Below are 13,107 nucleotides of genomic sequence, written 5' to 3'. Positions count from 1 at the left end.
GTGTGTGGGGTGGGAAATTAATCTGGGAGATATCCCTGATCCTTTCAACTCTGAGACTTCCAGAGTCTGAAATTCATATGGGATCATTGTTAATATGGCCCATTTGTTTGCTGTCTAAGATAAATTAGATGCTTTTCTACTTGGTTTCCCCCTCTCACTCTAAAGCTCAGCTTTCAGAAGGTGGCAGTATTGCCAAACAGTAAGTATCAAATGTTACATGGAGCACCAAGGAGCCAAAGGATCTGGCAGGATTTTAGAATCTCCCCACGAGCTTTCATTAGAGGAGGCAGCAGGGCTGTGCTACTTCTAAAGTCTTCTTTGTACTCCAGAACAATGGCACACCCAGAAGTCCTCAATGTGTGCAAAACATTAGTGGACTCATATTTTAAAGTGACACCTTGGCCTTCCGGGCATTTCTTTACAAACCTTATCCAAAAGTGCCTGTGGGCCCCACCACTGACTGATGCAACGCCTAGAAATGTGGATTTAAACAATGTGACCGTGGCGGGATCTGGGTGATTTTTATTTTCTTTATACTTAGTGGTATTTTTTTTAGATTTCCTGCAAAGAACATGCCTCATAATCATAAAATAAAAAAGAGAAGGCAGCATGGGGCATTAACAATATGGCGGTAAAATGGAAGATTTTGTGCCAGAAGAAGCTCACATCCTTTTCTTTTTCAAGCATGTGAGTACATGCAACAAAATGAATTCAAGGTTCTCTCCTTATCCCTAGAGATCAGCTCAGTGTTATTGCTAATCTGGAAGCAGATGCCAGCAGGAAGCTGAGACATTAGAACTCTATCTCATGGAACTACACCTGAGAAAGTCCTTTGGTGGGGAGAGGACAGGGGGACAGGCTCCTAAAGAGACGCATTGGCATATCTAATGGGAGACGGTGAATTACCTGTTGCAACTATGAGCCAGTGTAGGTTATCAGGACTTTGAGGACTGAATTTAATTTTTAGGACCTGCCACTGAAAAAGGATCTATAAATCTTGGAGTGTGTCTAAGGGAACTACAAAACTGATCAAAGGCTGGGAAACAGGCACTATGAATAGAAGATAAAGTGGTTGCATTTATTTACCTTAGGTATGAAAAGCCTAGCTAGGGAATTAGACAAATTCCCATCTCCATGAAATGCTACTATGGTCCTCCCAATCATGGAGGTGAGACCTGAATTGATTAACAGTCTTCAGTTGTACAAAGCACAATTGCACAGAAGTTAAGTGTTACTTTTACGCTGAGACTAAGAGACTAAGGCTAGAGTGAGCACAAATTAACCAAGCAGAAGTGATTTAGGCCAGGCATTTAGAAGAACGTGCTGAACACCAAGGTTAGAGTTATCCGTTAATAACTGCGCATGGATTAGTAGGAACTAGAATGAAGCTGGGGTTTAATATAGTAGAAAGATGGGAGAGGACAGAGACGGGAGAGAGAACGTGCCAAATTAGGCTACTTCATAATCTCTAAAACAATGATCCAGGGGATAAAAATGAACCACATTCGGGAAAAGACATTAAGCTTTAATCAAACCTCATTTATGAAAACCAGGGTTTGCAGACCAGGTAAATCTGGGAATGGTTACCCGCTTTGCAGGGGAGTACTCACCCGAGGTGTCTTTTAAATAGCATATCCCCACAACTGTTTTGTTTTACAAGTATTTGATTCAGAAAATTGTGATTTTCTCGGGTAATTTTTGAGGGTACTTCTTTATATGAAGCCAAGCATACCTATAATCATGCATCCATTACCAGTTCATTGGAACACAACTCTGACTCCACAAATAAGGCCAAGAGCCAGCTGGTGTGATCCACACAGCGACCTGCATAGCCTTTGAGATCTCTTCCAACCCTTTAATCCTTTCAACCTGGAAAACCTAGAAGACAATTCCAAAGATTATTTCCACAACACTAGATATTATGTTGAACTATATGAAATTGCCATTTCTCAGGTCAAAACAGTCAAATATCAGCTATTTCATATAATTCAGCCTAATACACTAATTATTCCAGTAACTTGTCTGTACCTGGTCTTCATCTTCAATAAAGCTAAAGGCTTTAATATGCTTAGTTTTCAGGTCAAAATATTGGTGGACATGTAAATGCCTGTGTTCATAAGTAGGAAGAAATTATAGGGTTGGGATTAAAGATGCGCTTTGAATAAACCACTTATAGGCATCTTGCTCATCCTTTTACTATACCAGACACTGGTGCCTCTTGTCTGACTTCAGGATTTTTCAGACTATGGTAAAAAGAAAAGAAGTCCAAAGGCCTGATCTGCCAACCTATGGGAAATTCTGTCTGAGAAATGGGCCAAAGAAAGAACAGTGGGGAATATAACAACATGTGTACCATGTTACAAGTTTAGTGGAGGAAGATCACAACAAAGCTGTGAGCAGAAAAACAGCACGTGGCTTCCTCCTTTCTAAAATGTAGTATTGCTTCATGTACCTGCTTTCAGAAATCTGCATAAGATAAGACACCGAGTACACATTGGAAAAGTCATATCTGCATAGTCATCTAAAATGAGACAAGCTTAGCTGAACTGAAAAGATTTTATTAACAATGTAAAATGTTAAATATTTTTACGATCTGAGCTAATTCCAGCATGCCCTAAAGAGTTAACACTATGCTGATGCGCAGACTTCATGCTTCAGATTTCAATTAGAACAAAATGTCATAATATTCAAATTTTACATTTGAGGGTAATTGTATATGTTACTACACCATTTCCTAACTGGATTACTTCATTCTCCAAGAAGCTGAAAAAGACACCATTGGATCGAAAGGAAATTAATTGCCCATATGCATTGTACGAAGGTATTAGGATTATTGTGTATTTACAAAATTTAAACACTTTTCATATATGGTCTTTGCTGCATTATAAATTAAGAGATTTTTCTGTTGAAGCTCTTAGATTCTGACGGAATGGAAGACTAAATGTAAATGAAAGCAGAGAAAGCAATAGGTGAGGTGGTGTGTTTGCTTATATTGTTTCTAATGATATTGATAGATTGGATTTTAACACAGTTTTGCAGTTTTAAATGGATTTCTATGTTTAAAGACTTCTTCCACATAAGATAAATTGTTAACATGAGATCAGCAAGAGCTATAGGGTTACTAGTATACATGAAATGATTTTTCTCTGTATAATCCTTTTTAAAAGACCTTTAAATAATTTAAAAATCATAATTCTTGCATCTGTCATGGTATGGTTTGGAGCAGACATGCACACTGTCGACTTTAAAAATCCTTTTAAAAACAGCCTGCTTTTTGAATCTGTGTTGTTGTTTTTTTCCCCTTGACAGCAGCTACTTTCAAATGTAAAATCATTTAAAAGGGTAGAGAGAGGCGGATAGAAGTAATAAGGAAGCATAGAAAACATAGTCAGAAACCAATAACTGTGGTTCAGCTGTCTGGAGGTCCTCGGCGTCTGTGGTTGTTTTTTCAGGTCTCCCCTGGGGTGGGTTTCCAGGAGGAATTGTCTAGCTGGAGACGAGACAACATAGCCCAAAGAACCTTCTCTTCCGTCTTCTAACCAGAGGGTAGGAAGTTAGATTTAGAAGACTGCTGTCATCTGTGATGGGACAAAGTACATATGAGTGAGGTACAGACAAAACCTTCTTCTTGTGAATTGGCTTTAAAAATCCACCATCTTTTGAATCAAGGTTTCTTAACCTTATCACTATGGACATTTTGGACCAGATAATTCTTTGTTATTGGGGGCTGTCCTGGGCATTGTAGCATGTTTAATAGCATCATGGCCTCTACTCACTAGATGCCAGTAGCAACTCCCCCACCAGTTGTGACAATGATATGGCCAAATGTTCCCTGGGGGAGGGACAGAGAGCACACAGTAGAGAACCAGGGCTTGGAATGAAATGGAAACTGCTTAGCTGCCCCATCTTTCAGTTGGGAAAAGTATAGATTCTTGGGAAGAGCCCACGCTTTGGGGAAAGTAGGCGTCTTTTCTAAACTTGCCTCTGCTATTTACTAGCTCTGTAATTTGAACATGCAACTTAAACTCACTCAGCTTCAGTTTCCCCATCTGTCAAATAGGGTTTAATATTGCTTAGATGAGGATTAAGTAAAATAATCTATGAAAAACACTTAGCTTGGGTGGATATCTTGGTGCCTAGCAGAGAGGAAGCACTTAGTAAATAGACTCGCAGCGGTTCTCAACGTGTGGGTCGCGACCTCTGAAAATACATCCTGCATATCAGATATTTACATTACGATTCATAACAGTAGCAAAATTACAGTTATGAAGTAGCAACGAAAATAATTTTATGGTTGGGGGTCACCACAACATGAGGAACTGTATTAAAGGGTTGCGGCATTAGGATGGTTGAGAACCACTGAAGCTACTATTAACTATTCCCCTTTCTGTAGGAAGGTCGCCTTGCCTCCATTCACCTGCTTCATGTCTCAGGAAGAAGTGTCAACTATTCCCCGTTCAGTCTTCCCCTTCCACTTTCTATAGATATCCGTAACAAGGGCAAGAGAAGCTGGCCAGCTGTTGAATTCATAATGTTTTATTTGAAATTTTTCCCCATGATGACAAATAGAGGAAGAAATAAGCCTGAAAACCAAGTCTTGTTTAAGGGGCTGGGTTTTCGGAAATAGTGCAGTCCAAAGAGGGTGAGTAGAAATATCTTGCTGGGCAGAACTGGCCAGTGTGGGTCCCAGAGGCTCGAGAAGGACCATGAATAAATATGCTTTTCATTGCCAACTGGGATGGTGCTAGAACATAGTGAGACTGGAGCTACGGGCAACCCCATGGCTGGTTGGTTTTTGTTGATGACTGAGCCTAGACGCTCAGGAAACTGTCAAGAACAAAGAGTCCTAGCTTTTGGGTCCTCTTACGTAAATTGTGTCATCCCAATGCCCAGGCCTTTCTTCCCCTTTCCCAAAGGTTCATGTAAGCAAATTAGCATCACCCACCAGGTTGACAGTGTTCCTTGGAATGGTACGTACTATGTTATACATTTAGATGAAACTGAATAGCAAGTTGGAGCCAGGGAAGAAAACAGGCGCCTCCGCTGGGCACAGCAAATTAGTCAAACACAGTGCACTTTCCCTGTCCCCACAGATTAAAATCCTTTCTTAAAACTCACATTATGCTAACATGGAGGGGAAAAAAGACTCTCTTTGTCCTTTCCATGGTGAAAAATAATTCACTATAATCTGGATGTCAACATTTTGAGAGCTGAAAACAGGATGTCCTTCTTTTATAATTAAACTTGCCCGAGGGAGGTAGAAGAGAGTAAAGGGGGAATAAAGGTGGTAGAAGGAGACTTGACTTGGGGTGATAAATACACAATACAATGTATAGATGATGTATTATAGGCTTATACACCTAAAACCTACATAATTTTAGCCCTGGCCAGTGCGGCTCAGTTGGCTAGAGCATCGTCTATACACTAAAAGGCTGTGGGTTCTATTCCTGGTTAGGGCATGCACCTAGGTTGCAGGTTCAATCCCTGGTTGGGGTGTGTATGGGAGGCAACCGATCGATGTTCCTCTCTCGCATTGATGTTTAGCTCCCTCTCTCAAATCAATAAAAAATAGTTTAAAACCTATATAATTTTATTAACCAATGTTACCCCAATAAATTCAATAAAAAGTAAAAACACATACACATACAAAAGCAAAAACAAACCTTACCCTAAATAGTTAAGACACTGAAAGCAATGTCAGAGAGTCTATATGAGCCAGATTTCTCAAGATAGTATCTCAGAGATGAATCATGATATATTTGGAACAGAAAGATAGCTCACTTTCTCACCATTTTTCGGACTCTTACTTCTTTAACCACCAAATGAGCAATGACTTACTGGTAACCTAATTGGATATGGCAAAGATATAGCAGGTTCTTAAGAGTAAAGAATTTTATCTTTCGATATCTGTTTGGATACTGACTACATTTCCTGAAACTCAAGTTCATCTGCAATTCAATGCTTCCTTGGAACAGAATCACCAGAACTATGAAGATATTTATAGGAAAGAAAATCTTTGTATTTTATTTCTTTAAGACTTGGAAGACCTATTTCTTGAATTTCCATATATCCTTTCTCCAAACATTTAAGAGATTTGGGGAGTGACCTAATTGGTATTTATATATTATAAAATGCAATTCTGATATGTACAGTTCTCACTACATGAGGAAATGTCTACTACAATGTTGTATTTACAAAGAAAGTATGCATGTGGATGCTGGGGTATGTGGATGCTGTACATTTGCTCCCATTCTCTCCTTTTTGTTATACACAGATATTAAGAGACTAGAGGTTCGGTGCACGAGATTTGTGCACTCAGGGGGGTCCCTCAGCCTGGCCTGTGCTCTCTCACAGTCCAGGAGCCCTCAGGGAATGTCCGACTGACAGCTTAGGCCTGCTCCCTGCAGGGAGCGAGCCTAAACCATCAGTCGGACATCCTTAGCACTGCCACAGAGGTGGGAGTGGCTCCCACTACCGCAGCTGCACTCATCAGCTCTGAGCCTGGCTTCTCTGACTACCAGGGGGCAGCTCCTGTGTTGAGCATCTGCCCCTGGTGGTCAGTGTGCATCATAGCAACCGGTCGTTCTGCCATTCGGTCGATTTGCATATTAGCTTTTTATTATATAGGATGTGTATCAAGACTGACAGTTGTCAGAGGGGAGGAGGATTGAGGGGCTATGTGAAAAAGGTGAATGGATTAAGCAGTACAAATTGGTAGTTACAGAATAGTCACAGAGATGTAGATTACAGCATAGGGAATATATTGTGATAAATAAGCATGGGGCCAGGTGGGTGTTTGAGGCAGTGGGGGGGGGGGCACTCTGTAAAGTACATGATTGTCTAACCACTACGCTGTTCATCTGAAACTAACACAGAATAATATTGAATGTAAACTGTAATTGAAGAAAAAGGACTGACCCTTGTATCTATGCATTCATTACAGTGAATGAGAAACCTTTTGTGCTACTGAAATTCTCTTCACTCAGTCTTTATATATATATTTCACTTGTGTGAGTACTATACACACACATAATCATGTATAGTACTCACACATGAATAGGAAGTGTTAGGAATGATAAGAAAGTGTTAGGATGTTAAGCAAAGAACAGGCTGCCTATTAAGGATGACTGCTGGTTTGGGGCATCTTTGTTGAGCATTGGTGACACCTTAGCCTAGCCCAGAGCTTGTCTGATTATCACCCAGGGCTGAGGTGACACAAAAGCTCAAAAGTTGTTGGCAGACGTTCAGAGCAGCTTTCTACACCATAGGAAGCTGACCCCTGCAGTAAATGCTGAAATTCACAGAGCAGTAAGTATGCCTGGAACAGTGTGAAGTGAATTAAAGTCCAAGGAAAGATGTCTTTCCACATTGATTAAAATCCTGTCTCTGAAGTAATGGGTGACCAAAAGAATGTGAGCAAAATGGATCGTTTCCCCACTCATTCTAAACTTTCTGGGCTACTCCACTTGAGCTTGTTGAGACATCTTTGATTTTTATTACAAATGTTTGAAATTTTTGTAGCATCTTTTCTCCAAAGTACATACTCTCAGAGAACTGTAACCTAGGAGAATTGTAAATGCGAAAATAAAAAGTGAGAAAGGAAAGGGAAGGAAGGAATGCATAGGAGAATGTGAAAAAAACAGACTAGGAAGTTCAACCATCAGTTATTTCAGATCTCAATCATTCAATGTTTAATTCTTGGATGCTACTTGAGCCACTGGAGTTCTCTAAGGCACAATGATACCATGTTTCTATTGCTCAAATTTCCTTAGCTAATAAAGGATTTCTTATATAAATGATATGACAAGAAATAGGAAGACATAAAAATTAATGAGAAGTTTTCAGCCATGGCCAAGCATACCAAAAGGTTGCAGGTTCAATTTCCCATCAGGGCACATACCTAGCCTGGGTGAGGATGGAAGGCAACTGATCGATGTTTCACATTCTCTCTCTCTCTCCCTTCCTCTCTCTCTAAAATCAATAAACATATCCTCTAATAAGGATTTAAAAATATAGAGAAGTTTTCAAATAATAATCTGAGTTTAAAGCTATGTTCTTAGGTAAAGTAAAAAAAAAAAGTACTTATAATGGCCAGTAAAAGACCTTCAGTTAACCCAGTGGTTCTCAAACATTAGCTTCCTCAGCATCGTCTGGGGGGCTTATTAAAGCACAGATGGCTGGCTCTACCTCCAGAGTTTCTGAATTAGTAGGTGTGTGGTGGACCTGAGAATTTGCATGTCTTACAAGTTCCCAGGCCTGCTGATGCTGCTGGTCCTGAGACCACACTTGAAGAGCCATTGAATTAGCCAAAGTGCATGCTCTGTATCAGGTATAGATGGATCCTAATAGAAAGATGGTCCTTGGCCTCAGGGACCTTCCTTTGAGTAACTATGAGGCTTTAACAGCAATGCTACAAGAGAGATACAAATACAATGTTATGAGAATTCCAAGTGGGGAAGTTACTCCCAATTGGAGGAAGAAGGAAGAAGGAAGAAGACATTCGTGAATCCACAGAGGCCTTGGTATTCATGGTGGGCCACAGGGATGAGGAGAACTTGGACATTTGGTGAAGTAGTGGGTAGGCATTCTAGATGGAGAGAATAATGTGCACAAAGGTAGCCTGAATTTGGGCCCAAATAAACAGTCCAGCCTGGCTGGAATGAAGGGCATTTGAAGGAGGGGATAGTACAAAACAGAACTACTAAGAATTCCCTAAATATGGCCAACCTCCCCCTGCCTCTCTGCCTTCATATATGCCATTTCTTTTTCCAAGGAAATTCCAACCCCCTTCTTCAAGATTAGCTTAAGCATTTTCCCCCCTGCAAAGTCTTTTCTGATGGCTCCATGCTTCTGCATTCCTTCTGTAAACAAATGCCACAGCCCTTCGCACATTATCTGCTTCATACCGTCTTTCCTAGCATCCTATAAGCAACTCTTCATAGAAGCCTTAGTAAATTTACCCTTGCTGAGCCAGCTCTTCATCTCCCACACACTCCTCAAACCTCCTTAATTAGGCTTCCAGGCCCCAAGTTCCAAGTAAGCTGCTTCTGCCAACATGATGTCATAAGGCTCTTCAGATTTTCTTCTCAGTCCCCCTGGTAAACTGCTCCTCTCCCCTCAGGGAAATGCCTTCCAGGACTCTTCTCTGTGCACATTATCCTTGGGTGGTCTCAAGCATTCTTAGAGCTTCAGTTACCATTATGCTGCTGATGCTTAAATCTGTATTCCCAGTGCTTCCAGTTTATATGTCTCACCTCAGCATAAGACTTGTATGTATATCCACTCTTCACCATTGGGAATTGCTCTTGGAGTTCCCCCTTTGTCCAAAACTTCAATTGTCTTCTATCTCTACTGCTCCTCCTCTGTTCCCTCTAACTTAGTGAATGACACCATTATTCGCTCTGTTTTCCAAGTCTGAACTTAGGTTTCATCCTTGATTTTGCCTTCTTCCCTATGCGGCCCATCCAGTTGGTCATATCATTTTCTTTAGCCCCCTGGCTTTATCCTAATTAAATCCCTTCAATGGTTTCAGGATAAAGTCCAAACCTCTTACTATAGCTTCCAGGGACCTTAAAGATATAGGCCTACCTATCTCTCTAGTCTCTCTCTCAAGCCTCTTTTCTAACTACTTTCCCAACTAATGAACTTCTTGTAGTTCATCAAAATGCCCCACTCTTTAATCTCCCCAAATGCCTTCACATATCCAGGATCTTCTGCCTAGACTATCTTTTTTTCTATCTTTTTCTTTGGCTAACTCCGATTTATCCTAAGAAATCTCGGTTCAGATACTTTTCAAAAAGTAATTATCAATATCCCCCCTATTCCCAAATCTGGCTAGGTGAGAATACAATATGCACTTGTAGCAACCTGTGTCTATGGTCTCATTATATTCTAAGCACCACTTCCTTTGTCTTTCCAGTTGTGTGTGTGTGTGTGTGTGTGTGTGTGTGTAATTTACATGTTCTACCCTGAAGATTCCATCACAATTTCTGTGATGGGAGGCATATGTCATTTGAAAAAAACTTCTAAGGTGATTCTTATCTGTTCTGTTGAGATGGAGAGCCTCTAAGGGGAGAGACATCCCCATCACCTAGCCCAGCATTGGACATATCATAGGTGCCCATCACGTGTTGAAAAAGGATGGCAGGGCAAGAAGCTTGCTCTTCCTTCAGTAGACAATGAGCAGGCAGTTCAGGTTGTGAGTAGGGGCTCAACATAATCAGAGTAACCCATTAAGAAACTCATGTGTGATCAGTGATGTGTGCGTCAGACTGGAGGAAAGAGGGATTGCATATCACACTGAATCCTGCACAAAAGGTTGTAGACATTACAAAGGGTATGGGGCTACCAGTAAAACTGCCCAGAGTAACATTCAGGCACTAACTTGAAGCACAGCAAATTTTTATGGCAGCCCTGGAGGGAAGGACCCACAAGGTCACTTCCAGGCTTGAAGATGGCATAACTGTCCAGTGTTCTTTTGTCAGATGTCAGACTCTTCTGTCTGACACAATATGCTGGTTCTGGGTATGAGGGTCCAGATGAGAGCACATCAGGGGTATGAATCTGCACTGTCCAGTGTTCTTTTGTCAGATGTCAGACTCTTCTCTCTGACACAATACGCTGGTTCTGGGTATGGGGGTCCAGATGAGAGCACATCAGGGGTATGAATCTGGGGAATTGTTCCCAGACCCAGTTTCGTCTGGAGTAGGACTGTCCACAGGAGGAGACCCATTCTAGAGCAGATACCATTCCTGACGAATTTGTGTCAGACTTATTCACATGCACGGTATTAACAACCAGGAGGAGACCCATTCTAGAGCAGATACCATTCCTGATGAATTATTCACATGCACGGTATTAACAATCAAATTCTAGGCAAGAGTGAATGTACTAACACACCCCCACCGCATTTATTCAGTCAGAATTTTAGAAAAGGTGAAACTGTCTTTCAGGCTAAATTTATTCCCACCGATTTGTTTTGTCTGATTACAGCGTGCATTCAGAAGATACTTGTCCTTCACTTTCCAATCTCCTTGCAGCCTTTGTCAGTGACCTTGTGGGCTCTCCACAGGTGTCTCCATTTGTAATCCATTTGACACAGCAAGACAATCATAATTAATGAAGCTCCCTGCAGCACTGCCAGTGACCCAGAATGTAGGACAGGAGAGTCACTGAAGCAGTGGAAAGAACGCGGGCTGAGAGCCAGGAGATCTGGACACTGTCTGGAGGAACAGGGTGGCTCACTCTTTCTTCATGAACCTCTTTGTCTCCAGTCTTAACCTGAAAGGCCCTGTCTGAAATGAAGGCATAATCACGAACCATTAAAATCTCTGCTCTTGGCCACCTTCCGTTATTTGCCAGTGAAAGTCAATTTAGAGTACACTGTTGTTAAGTCAAGTTTTGCTTGTGGCAGGAAGTGGGGGGGGACCTGATTAAATCTTTAAGTGCCATGATAAATGCAGAACAGTTTCTGGTTTGAGGACGGGGATGGAGCCTGGGGACCAGGGGAGCTGAGCATTTCCAGTGTGGGTTCCCCCAGCACTCGCCTGGCAGGATTTTCACATGGTCAGGTTTTGAGGAAGGAAAAAGAGGGCCAAGGAGTAGTATCTTTTCCCTTTTTTCCTTCTGCTTCAAACATACATAAATGGAATAAAAAGAGAAAGAAAATAAAAAGCCAAAAAGAAAACAGATGTCTCTCTATAATAGTTTCCATCCAGTTAGTATTGTTTTGACCATAAGGTCCCATAGAAGAGAAATGGAATAAAACTGTCTACATTTCACCCCAGACCATTTCCTGCATATATTAACCTAGACCTGTATAAGAAACAAATCACCTGGAAGGTGATGGGGAAGTCCCTGCGGTGTAGTTCAGCAATAAGAAGTCAGAGAAAGGAATCTGGCTGATTTGTCCATTAAAATGGTGCCATATGCATCTGCTAAAAAGCGTTTCCAGCTCCGGAGACTTGTTCCCCTTCCCTGGGGCCTTCTCAGACCCTGGCCCAGCTCACACCCCTTTCTCTACTGGTCAGCTCACAGTGGCATCATGCTGCAAGCGCCCATTAAACATGTAGAGAACAGAGATGTATCTTCATATGCTAAGGGTTCCCATTTCTCCCACAAATGAAGAAAACTGAATTACCCACAGGACTTCCCTCATTTAAAAAAATATTTTAAAATCCTATTGCATCACTCCCTCCATGAGAAGTCCTTGCCTCTCCTAGCTTTTTCCTTTTACTGGAATTCCCCAAATTGATTCAGGGTTCAAGTCCTGGGTATCATTTATTTGGATGACTATTCTCTTTTTATTCATGTTTATTTAATTTTATTGATTTCAGAGAGAGGAAGGGAGAGGGAGAGAGAGAAACATCCATGATGAGAGAGAGACTCATTGATTGTCTGCCTCCTGCACGCCCCCTACTGGGGGTCAAGCCAGAAATTCAGGCATGTGCCCTGACTGGGAACTGAACTGTGATCTCCTGGTTCATCGGTTGATGTTCAACCATTGAGCCACACCGGCCGGGCCTCATTCACGTTTTTACTTACAGTATCAATCTTTACTATTATGATATTTAAAATCAAATTATCTTTCTGTTTATAAAAGTGATATAAAGTTACACAAAAATATTTACATTATACTTTTTATGATTATAAAAACATTCTAAGTAAGTAAAATGAAATTTTGTTTTTCCATTAATGCATGGTTCAAAAACTGTTGGATGAATTTTCACCAAATGTAGAAGGGATGTTTGGGATGGCCTGGTTTAGAAAAGAGGCTACATGGCATACATGGGATTCAGACGGGGCACTCTGGGCCGTCATCCTCCTGGGCAGCTGGACGTGAGGTGCAGCGAGAGGCCTGTGTGCTGTTGATGGGAGTAGATTTGCCAAACACATTAGGAAGCTGAGGATAGCTTCAGACATGAACCCCACACCCAACGTCTTGAGAATCAGTGTTCTGAACTGCAGGCTCAACCTTTCATGGATGCTACATATCATCAGTGGTAACAGGGACTGCTGTCTTTGATGATGACTTCGAGTTTTCCTGAGCTGAGTTGCTGGGGCAGCCAGTAAATAACAGTAACAATAGTTACATCAACAATAGCAACA

General features: G+C 41.3%; 1 protein-coding gene across 2 annotated transcripts in view; it reads right to left on the bottom strand.

Moving 5' to 3' along the window:
- Positions 1-413: 413 nt before the first annotated feature.
- The window catches only part of RGS7BP (regulator of G-protein signaling 7 binding protein), a 93,221-nt gene continuing 80,527 nt past the window's right edge, over positions 414-13,107 (bottom strand). For both annotated transcript variants that reach the window (XM_005857930.2, XM_014548955.1), the window contains exon 6: positions 414-3,578. In XM_005857930.2, coding sequence (XP_005857992.1) covers positions 3,487-3,578 — 92 coding nt within the window. In that variant the 3' untranslated portion in view covers positions 414-3,486. The remainder of the gene's footprint in view (positions 3,579-13,107) is intronic.

Source organism: Myotis brandtii, unplaced genomic scaffold, assembly GCF_000412655.1.
Source record: "Myotis brandtii unplaced genomic scaffold, ASM41265v1 scaffold115, whole genome shotgun sequence".
Lineage (NCBI taxonomy): Eukaryota > Metazoa > Chordata > Mammalia > Chiroptera > Vespertilionidae > Myotis > Myotis brandtii.
Note: the sequence above shows the minus strand (reverse complement) of the source record. Positions and strands in the feature narration are given on the sequence as shown.